The sequence below is a fragment of the Drosophila miranda genome, chromosome 3 (assembly GCF_003369915.1).
Source record: "Drosophila miranda strain MSH22 chromosome 3, D.miranda_PacBio2.1, whole genome shotgun sequence".
NCBI classification, from domain to species: Eukaryota; Metazoa; Arthropoda; class Insecta; order Diptera; family Drosophilidae; genus Drosophila; species Drosophila miranda.
The window spans coordinates 22,082,140-22,092,717 of NC_046676.1; the positions used below are offsets into that span (position 1 = coordinate 22,082,140).

Below are 10,578 nucleotides of genomic sequence, written 5' to 3' on the forward strand. Positions count from 1 at the left end.
TCGTAGTCCCGAGTCCACTCTACTAACCGTAAGCCTTGTACATACATATATACCGCATAAAATATCATTAACACACACGTACACGCCCACGCTGAAACAGATATACTAGACACTCGTTCCGATCGGAATCGGAGTACCCACCAGCAACAACAGCAACAAGAACAACCACTCTATATCTCTCACTAACACACACTCTCTGTTTCGTATTATTTTGCTTGCACGTCATGGGCATACTCGTAAATGGATATACATAATCGCCGGAATCGACTCTCAATCTCATCTCTCTGTCTGCTCTATTTCTTGGCACAGCGGGAGGCGGCAGCAACGTGCACGAGTTGGACCCGAATACGAACGTGAACAGCCAGCCCTCCGACACGAAGCCCGTCGACCACAGGCCCAACGGCAACGAGGTGGTCATCATGAGCGAGGACGATCGCACGTCGAGCTTCTTCTCGCAGCCGGGAATACTGGCGGGTAAGAGTCCATACATAGTCTCCGTCCAACCAACAATCGTTCACCATATCTCTTCTCTCTGCTCTGTGTCCTTAGCTGTCATTGGCGGTGCCGTGGTTGGCCTGCTCTGCGCCATTCTCGTGGTGATGTTCATCGTATACCGCATGCGGAAAAAGGACGAAGGCTCCTATGCCCTGGACGAGCCGAAACGCTCGCCGGCCAACAATTCCTATGCGAAAAATGCGAACAATCGCGAGTTCTACGCCTGAGATAATGGCACATCGCGCAGGTATTAAATGAGCCGCGAGTGAGGATCCAGCCGGATGGAGATCCATCTGGAACGGGATCTGGATCTAAACGGAGGGGAGATGACGGCTCATCTCAATACACTGTGCGGAGTGCAAAGTGCGGACGGAGCAGCGCCATCAGCAGCCATCTGCCACAATGAATAATCATCTGCAACAGCAACAGCAACAGCAACAGCAACAGAAACAGCAACAAAACTAACACAAATTCAATGGAAATCGAAGGCATCGTTGGGTCACACACAACTTTTCGTTGAGGGGTAAACGCAAAAAAAAAATGCATAAATTCGAGAGGAAAATAAATTCAGAACTTACCTGTAAGCTAATGCCGGACGGATAACGGAGGAGGGCGACTTTTCTAATTAAGTACATTTTAAGCGACGAAAACAAAAGGAACCCAATATCAAATATGAATGGAAACGCACGCAAATCGTGCGAAGTCTAATATATAATTAATATATATTATATGCATAGTGAAACCAATATAAGGGCGGGAAAAATTAAGCGAATTAATTATGAATTACGAGTATGTAGAGCAAAGGCCGGAGGAGAGCGAGAAATAATACCTATTATACCACACCACACCCACGACACAGGCGCATCCGGCTTCATGGATGGACAGTTCTGTGGATGGAGACAGATACAGACATACACACATTTATGAATATACGAGTATATGTTAGCTGAATAATGGAAGCGAATTGGATATATCACGATATAGTATACCCAAACTCGAAAGAGCAGAGCCGATGTTCGTTTGCGCCATCGATTCACACCACGAAAAACAGAATGAAATATAATCCGTTGGGAATAATTATACAAATTGCGAATTGGACGGCATGAAAAAATGTTTTTAAGTTATACATAAGCAAAACTATGTAATTATTAGTGTAATTCCTAAAAAAAAAAAAAACGATAAACAGAACACAAGGAAAAATGCAAAAAAAAAAAACAAAAACTAAAATAGAAAAACGAAAAACACTAAATGAAGCAAAAAACAGAATACGAACACTCTCTGAACCTTCCTGGCAACTATAGAAACTGAAAAGTAAAGAAATCCAGAGAACTATTTCTACTTTTTTCTAGAAAACACACAAAAACATGAATATTTATTGAAATTGAGAATGAAATTGAGACCATTATATGTATGTCTAGAAAGCGATTGCACATTAATTTAGAACTCCATATGGGTTTGAGAGCTATTCGGCCAGTTCTTCGCTCGACTCCACTGCTTCTTCCATGGCTAAGAATCAAAATCGGATTACGCATTGATTATTGTGCATTTATTTAGTTTTTACGTTCGCTGTCAATGAAAAATTTTTTAGTTGTGCGAAGTACGAAACACAACGCAAGCCAAGCCAATCCAATCCAATCCAATACAATACCCCAAGCAATAGTAAAAATTACTTGTTAAGTTTACAATTGAAATGAAACGCAATCCAGAAGGAAATGTTAACGACTCAGCCCTCAAATTAGCTGCAATACTTGTTTAATTGTTAGTCAACCCATATTCTCTTCAGCTCTCATGCCATATTTTCATTGCGAAAAGAAGTTATTAGAACGAAAAATACTAATACATAATACATATATATATACAAGTATATATAATTAGCAACATAAATCAATTGTGTGTGTGTAATTGTGTGTAATGCATAAATAATTAATTAAACATAAACATACATACTACTACTGCGACAACAGAGCGTGCACCAAAGGGGGAGGGAAGCTCTCGAAGAACATCATCATCGGTATCGGTATACGCATACAGCATACAGCATACAGCATGCACGTGCATATGTATGTGTATGTACTCGTACTTCCCCCAAAACCTAAGCCCAACTGAAACTCACACAAAAAAGAGAACAACAGCCACAGGAACAGCAGCAACAACAGCGACAACAAGAACTAAACCTTTTTCTGACTACAACTTTTTCTACACTGTATAAAACGCAACTGCAACTCTTTTGATATGTACAAGTACTATGTTTGTCCTTCTCGACCCATAGTACCTTTTTGTCAAATTTTACATCAAGTTTTTTTTTGCTACTTTATAAGCGTTTAGTTTGTTAGTTTTTTAAATGCGCTGAATGTACTGAGAAATTGGTTTTGATTTGCTAAATAAACTGGTATAAAACTAATTTAAACAAAACGAAATATACTCTACTATTTGTGTGCTACGGCAAATAAAAGAATGGAAGGGTAATGTTGCACATTTATTCTCTGCTAAGAATTCTATATAAATTAGGCAGGGAAGACAAGACTAACTTGCGAACAATTTAGATCACTCATACGAAAACATCATAATATTTTTTTCAGCTGAGAACTCCTTGTAAATTGTTGATCATAGTGAACGTTCAGAAATAAGTCGGGAATTGTTCATTGTGCTCAGTCACAAAAAATCAGTTCTAAAAATTGAGCTAAATTTCAAATTTATTTATTGTTTTGGAAAATAATACTTTTCTCATTTTTTCGAATTAAAATTTCTAGTTTAAAATGTGTTTGATTTGCAATTGTGGGTCTTTCGATTGTTATCCTGATAGAATATGGTGCATTTTCTTTGGAGTATGGAACGTAGCCACTGGTTTACTTATATTAATATCAACAATCTTCAGTTTAGACAATGAATTGAAAAAACCTGTAATACAAGGTAAAAGCTATAATGATGGGTGGGGTGAGTAATGGCTAATAAATGCGGAGTGAGCGAGAAAGAGTAAGCCGATTGGATCGGAAATTTGTCTATTTACATACAGATACTAGTAAGGGTAGAAGCACTTTACTAGTTATCGCGAATATTTTATATCTTATATTTACCATATTGCACATATTCTCTGGGATATTCATACTTTTGGGATTGTTCTTGGTAAGTTCAAATCCTACAGTCCAAAGTTCATCGGATTCTCAGTATTCCCCTTGATATATCATTGGTTTTACTTCGCAGCAATCAAAAACTTGGTTCCGTATAGGGAAATCTATGAGCCATATTCTGCCATGGGCTTCGGTTATAACGATAATATTGCCAAGTAAGTGTCACATTGTCATTGGATCAGGCGGATATATATTGATACCCTGTTTCTGTTGGTTTCAGTTGTGCATCTCATATGTTTATTCAGGGTGTGCAGGTATTACAAAGGGATGTGATGCAATTTTGGAAGTGCGCGTGTGCGAATTTATTTTATTTTTCCCTGCCCACCGTCTTAGTTCCGACATAAGAAACGGAATCGTTCACGTCGCCCTTACATAAGTCGATCTCATGTAGATATGTTGATCTAATAAACTCAAAATTCAATATTATTCATTGCTTCAAGAATGAGCCGTTCATTCTTGATTGGATTCCATTCAACAGGTGAGGTCTGATCTACGTTTGCATGGGCCATCAATCAGGTCATCAATTGATGCGATTATCATCATAAGAATTGGAGTTGTCGTAAACGCAAATCGGTATTAAGGACAAACCGACATACCCCCTGCCCATTCCGGCGACATCCACAAGGATAACTTCGGGGCAACTTGAACAAATGCAAATATCATAATTTCTAACGTCATGTCTGCAACGTCGTAACCGGAACGGCAATCAGTCAGTTCGGGGCAGGGGCTGGTTTTGGGGATAGGCCACAAAATGTCTCGGGCATTAAGGCATTCTCGTCATCATTGGGGGGCGGGGAAATGAAATTGTTTTGCCACGCCACCGCGAAGGTTGCTGCCACAGTCAAAATGAGGCAGGAGCACGCAAGACCCGACTCGACCTGCTCCGACATCAGACTTATTTATTTACTCTAAAAACCATACAAGAAAATTAATGGCAATTGGCTTGGTTTCATAAATATGTCGAAATGAATGTTCTTAACAAGTGAATGCCGTGGCAGCAGCAAAGACAGAGACAGTGGCAGACAGTAGCTCAGGGATAGAGCCCTTCCAAAATCTGTTTCGTCTAGCCCCATTCTCTGCCACCCCCCACACACACCCCCCCCCCTCCCTGCTGCATATTGATTGCCCAGGTCGAGGCTTCGGCTTTGTGGCCCCGCTCTTATCAGCTTGCTTCTAATTGGGTTTGTTCGGGCAGCCGCCCCCTTTCAAAACTCATTTGGCGTTTTGCTGCACGACTCCGACTGTGCGTGACTTTGTCTCGAACTGGTTAAAGCTATCCGCGGATCGAGCTTTAATTTCAATCAAGTGCAATTAATTAATCCGTTCGCTGCTCCGACCCTCTTGCCCCTAGAGCACGGGTTTCCTGAGATATTAATAATGTAACTTTATTGAAGTTTATTGCGGGTTGTCAGCGCATGCAAACTAACATACAGACCAAAGAAGAGCCCAAAGGCTGCCATAACTATCAGCAACAGGGGGAAGGTGGTGAAGGAGCAAGAGGAGCCGTAGGAGTCGGGCCATAGACAAGCCACAGGCCAAGTAAATATGAGGCGAAGGTGAAACAACTCAGTTTGCCAGCAACGAGTGCTGCGAACGGACGTCCGCCGTATAGGACCGGCCTGCTGAACCGAGTACTACCTTAAAAGTCTGCGACTGGGTCTCGCGTCCAAGGAGTTACCATTTAGCCATCAGGATTACACGTAACATAGCAGAATGCCGCGGAAGAAGCAGAAGGTGGACACTATCGAGGAGATCGAGACCACCATCAAGCTGCTCTGTGATCAGTCCAATAACCACATGAAAGTTCGCGAATATGATAAGGCTTTGTTCGGCTACAATCAGGTGAGTCTTTAGAGAGTCAGGTCCTATTAAAGATCCAAAAATTAAGAACTTACAGTGCATACAGAATTCAGAATTTACAGTACACCGATACCGTCGAAAAATTAAATATAATAATACATAGGAACGTTGGCCGGTGTATAATTGATTTTTATACCCGATACTCAAAATGAGTATTGGGGTATATTAGATTTGTGGTAAAAGTGGATGTGTGTAACGTCCAGAAGGAATCGTTTCCGACCCCATAAAGTATATATATTCTTGATCAGCATCAATAGCCGAGTCGATTGAGCCCTGTCTGTCTGTCCGTCTGTCCGTCCGTCCGTCCGTCCGTCCCCTTCAGCGCCTAGTGCTCAAAGACTATAAGAGCTATAGCAACGATATTTCGGATCCAGACTTCTGTGATATGTCACTGCTACAAAAATATTTCAAAACTTCGCCCCGCCCACTTCCGCCCCCACAAAGGACGAAAATCTGTGGCATCCACATTTTTAAAGATACGATAAAAACAAAAACGCAGAATCGTAGTGGATGACTATGTGTTCTAGAGTGTAAAATCTCAACCAGATCGTATAATTATTATAGCCAGAATCAAGAAAACAATTTCATTCTTTCTCGCTCTGTCTCTCTCTAACACACAGGTTTCATGGTCGGTTTTGCCAATTGCAAAATATGAGTTCAAGGATCTTAGAACCTATAAGAGCCAGAGCAACCAAATTTGGTATCCACACTCCTGTGATATCGGACCTTGACCGTTTCGTGTCCAAATTTCGCCACACCCCCTTCCGCCCCCGCAAAGGACGAAAATCTGGGGCATCCTCAAATCTCAGAGACTATTAAGGCTAGAGTAACCAAATTTGGTATCCGCACTTCTGTTAGATCTCACTATAAAACGTATATCTCAGAATTTCGCCCCACCCCCTTCCGCCCCCACAAAGGACGAAAATATGTTGCATCCACAATATTGCACATTCGAGAAAACTAAAAACGCAGAATCATAGATAATGACCATATCTATCAGATGGCTGAATCTGGATCAGATCGGATCATTTTTGTAGCCAAAAGCAAGAAATCAATTTGCAGTGGCCACGCAGCGCCCGACGACAAGCTCAGACTGATTTTCTGTCTCTCTCTTTGTCGTGTCGTGGTTAATATTAGCGGCTTCTGCCGGAGGAGAGCCATACTGACTAAGTATCGGGTATAAATGTAGAGTTGCGGTCTCCGCAGCAACTCACAACGTTCCCCCTCGTTAATTTATAATTTCATTGAGGCAGTATATTCTTTTTATAAGATTGGCGTAGTTTTAAAAAAGTAGTTTTTAATATATTTAAAAAAAGGGCATTTCTACATGACACGACACACACCTTATACACAGCATCGAGCGCCACCTGCCGACACTCAAAGCTTTTCAAAAGCTGTTCCTTGATTGTTATTTGGTATCGATTGTTGACCCATCAAAGGCGCCAGTTTCCGTTTGCCTGGCAACAGTTCAACGGGCGAATCAATTACCGTTTGTTTGGCGCTGTCATAGGAAGGTGTCAGATTTTCACACCAACTTTTGGCCCTGATTGTAACTACTGGGAGAAGCTCTATGGAAATGTCGAGCGTGCTGAACAACATCCTCGCCGTGGACAAGGAGCAGGAGCTTCTGCAGAGCTTCATCCGGACGGGCGCCAATGCAGACGAGGAGTCTTTGGACGAGTCGCACAAAAGGTCAAAGGGTCGCGGAAGTCGCAGCTCCCACAAGCCGCCCATATGGGATCGCCGCGAGTCGCGCGGCGGACGCAGGTCGTCGGGTGATCGTGAGGGCCGTGCCAAGCAGGCTGAAGACGGTGGCGACGGTGCCGGAGGCAAGCGTGGCAACCGCATCGAGGCAGAGCTACGGGCGGCCCGAAAACGCATCGAGGAGCAGATCGCCAAGAAGAAGAAGCCCAAGGAGAACTTCGTGGACTTCTACACGGATAAGGATCGAGCGGCTGCCGTTAGCGCCGGGGCTTTCGACATCAAACAGAGTCTGCAGATCAAACAGAAGCAGGACCGCAACGAGGCGCTACTCATACCCGACGAGGCAGACATAAGCTCGGTCATAGCTCTGGGGCTCAAGGAGATCAAGAATGCCAATCCCGAGAATGCCATCCACTTCTTCTGCAAGGTCTTTCCTTGAAACATCCTCCCATTGACACTGCCACTCCGCATTCCTATTTCTGGTTTTCCGTTTCTAATGGTCGGTCCCTCTGTTTTTCAGGCTCTGGAGCTGAACAGCACGGACATCAATGCCTTGATATCGCAGAATCATAGATAATGACCATATCTATCAGATGGCTGAATCTGGATCAGATCGGATCATTTTTGTAGCCAAAAGCAAGAAATCAATTTGCAGTGGCCACGCAGCGCCCGACGACAAGCTCAGACTGATTTTCTGTCTCTCTCTTTGTCGTGTCGTGGTTAATATTAGCGGCGTCTGCCGGAGGAGAGCCATACTGACTAAGTATCGGGTATAAATGTAGAGTTGCGGTCTCCGCAGCAACTCACAACGTTCCCCCTCGTTAATTTATAATTTCATTGAGGCAGTATATTCTTTTTATATGATTGGCGTAGTTTTAAAAGTGTAGTTTTTAATATATTTAAAAAAAGGGCATTTCTACATGACACGACACACACCTTATACACAGCATCGAGCGCCACCTGCCGACACTCAAAGCTTTTCAAAAGCTGTTCCTTGATTGTTATTTGGTATCGATTGTTGACCCATCAAAGGCGCCAGTTTCCGTTTCCCTGGCAACAGTTCAACGGGCGAATCAATTACCGTTTGTTTGGCGCTGTCATAGGAAGGTGTCAGATTTTCACACCAACTTTTGGCCCTGATTGTAACTACTGGGAGAAGCTCTATGGAAATGTCGAGCGTGCTGAACAACATCCTCGCCGTGGACAAGGAGCAGGAGCTTCTGCAGAGCTTCATCCGGACGGGCGCCAATGCAGACGAGGAGTCCTTGGACGAGTCGCACAAAAGGTCAAAGGGTCGCGGAAGTCGCAGCTCCCACAAGCCGCCCATATGGGATCGCCGCGAGTCGCGCGGCGGACGCAGGTCGTCGGGCGATCGTGCGGGGCGTGGCAAGCAGGCTGAAGACGGTGGCGACGGTGCCGGAGGCAAGCGTGGCAACCGCATCGAGGCAGAGCTACGGGCGGCCCGAAAACGCATCGAGGAGCAGATCGCCAAGAAGAAGAAGCCCAAGGAGAACTTCGTGGACTTCTACACGGACAAGGATCGAGCGGCTGCCGTTAGCGCCGGGGCTTTCGACATCAAACAGAGTCTGCAGATCAAACAGAAGCAGGACCGCAACGAGGCGCTACTCATACCCGACGAGGCAGACATAAGCTCGGTCATAGCTCTGGGGCTCAAGGAGATCAAGAATGCCAATCCCGAGAATGCCATCCACTTCTTCTGCAAGGTCTTTCCTTGAAACATCCTCCCATTGACACTGCCACTCCCCATTCCTATTTCTGGTTTTCCGTTTCTAATGGTCGGTCACTCTGTTTTTCAGGCTCTGGAGCTGAACAGCACGGACATCAATGCCTTGATATCGCGCAGTAAGTGCTATCTGCTGCTGGGCGAAGCCTCCAAGGCACTGCAGGACGCGGAGACAGCCCTCGGAGAGGAGAAGAACAATATACGAGCCATCTACCAAAAGGCGGAGTCGCTCTACTACTTGGGCCAGTTCGAGCAGAGCCTCATGTTCTTCCACCGCGGACTACGCGCGCGCCCCGAGCTGGCATCCTTCCGACTGGGCGTGCAAAAGACCCAAGAAGCCATCGAGAACACCATCGGCACCAAGCCGCGTGCACCTCCGTCCGCCCCAAAGAGCGGCAAGTCGCGCAAATCCGACGACAATCTGTCAAAGTCGCAGATGCTTAACAGTGCCCGTCCGCAGACGACGCGTCAGAAGCCCACTAAGGCGGACCTGGAGCGCCGCAATGCTCGGAAGCTCCTGGGAGAGCTATGCGTGGACAAAGAGTATCTGGAGAAGCTGTTGCTACATCCGGACCTGGTACGCGCCGACACCAATACGGAGAACATATCCACGTTTGCCAAGGAGGCGGTCGAGTTCCTCCACAAACGACAAGAGTTCTGGCGACAGCAGCGGCAATGCACGGCTCTTCCCAACCACAAGAACCTGCCCAACGATGCGATGCCCAAGTGGTTCTAATTGGACCGACAGGAATGGCCAGTGGAGTGTTAAGTTTTTGTTTCCATTTGCGTTGTGTTTGATTCGTGGACTGCAATAAACCGGAGCAAGATGTAAATTATATTGTACATAATTTATTTAATAGTATATTTGTATGCTTGCCATTCGATCGGGGATTAATCTTATGCGTAACTTCAACATTTGAACAGAGCAATTGCAAACGCCCAATTTCTTTGATATTGTATTTCTTCATATATTGTACGAGTAGTCAAGTCGAACTCAAGTGCGATGGAAGGCCCATCCGCGATTGAAACTATATATAATTAATCAACATGTTAGCCAACAGCAGCTTGCGAGTGAGGAATAAATAGGTACGGTATATCATCATTCAGATTGTATTGCGATCGTGGCCCGACTGCTGCCTAACAATGGTACTCGTTTAATTTCATAAATTGACTAGTACGGCTATATAGTATATAGTTGATTTAAATGATAAGTTTATGCCGAGTAATTCCACTTAAGTAGCTCAGGCTTTGTTCCTTGCGATCCTTGGCGTATTGGTGCACCGGGGTGAGTACGTCTGGCCAGCGGTAAACATGCATAAAAAGTGATATTCTCATCCAACAAAGGGCTAACATGCAACGTTCTACGGGTACGTAATTTAGTCTCGTTTAGTTTTGATTCTGGCTAGAGGCTATCGAAATAAGCAAATAACTTAAGTAGGTAGTGTGCAGGATACGTGCGCAAACAGAGATTCATCTATGTAATGTTGTGTGGCTCCTTCGCTCTCTCTATACAAGTTTGTTAATATATTCGATTATATTTCGGTACGCGATTCCAACGTTAAATACAGAAATGCGGAATGTAAGATTGCGAGCTGTGGGGTAAAAATAACACTGATTAGAGGATCAGGGAGAATAAGGACTACCAGT

General features: G+C 44.4%; 2 protein-coding genes across 11 annotated transcripts in view; both read left to right on the forward strand.

Moving 5' to 3' along the window:
- The window catches only part of LOC108158772 (syndecan), a 96,953-nt gene extending 94,057 nt beyond the window's left edge, over positions 1 to 2,896 (forward strand). For all 8 annotated transcript variants that reach the window (XM_033391326.1, XM_017291403.2, XM_033391325.1 and 5 more), the window contains 2 exons: positions 310 to 474; positions 550 to 2,896. In XM_033391326.1, the coding sequence (XP_033247217.1) occupies positions 310 to 474; positions 550 to 722 (338 nt within the window). In that variant the 3' untranslated portion in view covers positions 723 to 2,896. The remainder of the gene's footprint in view (positions 1 to 309; positions 475 to 549) is intronic.
- A 206-nt stretch (positions 2,897 to 3,102) lies between these two features.
- Positions 3,103 to 10,349, forward strand: LOC108158775 (tetratricopeptide repeat protein 25). Of its 3 annotated transcripts, XM_033391335.1 has the most exons (5): positions 3,103 to 3,429; positions 3,509 to 3,618; positions 3,697 to 3,778; positions 3,844 to 5,465; positions 9,005 to 10,349. In XM_033391335.1, exons 4-5 carry the CDS (start codon positions 5,337 to 5,339, stop codon positions 9,665 to 9,667), a joined length of 792 nt encoding a protein of 263 aa, XP_033247226.1. In that variant the 5' UTR covers positions 3,103 to 3,429; positions 3,509 to 3,618; positions 3,697 to 3,778; positions 3,844 to 5,336; the 3' UTR covers positions 9,668 to 10,349. The 3 variants fall into 3 exon arrangements, 2 of the variants coding, with proteins under 2 accessions (XP_033247226.1, XP_017146897.2); XM_017291408.2 differs by lacking the exons at positions 3,103 to 3,429; positions 3,509 to 3,618; positions 3,697 to 3,778 and adding exons at positions 6,838 to 7,312; positions 8,589 to 8,911 and having other exon boundaries at positions 5,423 to 5,465; XR_004472451.1 differs by lacking the exons at positions 3,103 to 3,429; positions 3,509 to 3,618; positions 3,697 to 3,778; positions 9,005 to 10,349 and adding an exon at positions 7,708 to 7,744 and having other exon boundaries at positions 5,377 to 5,465.
- The last annotated feature ends 229 nt before the right edge of the window (positions 10,350 to 10,578 follow it).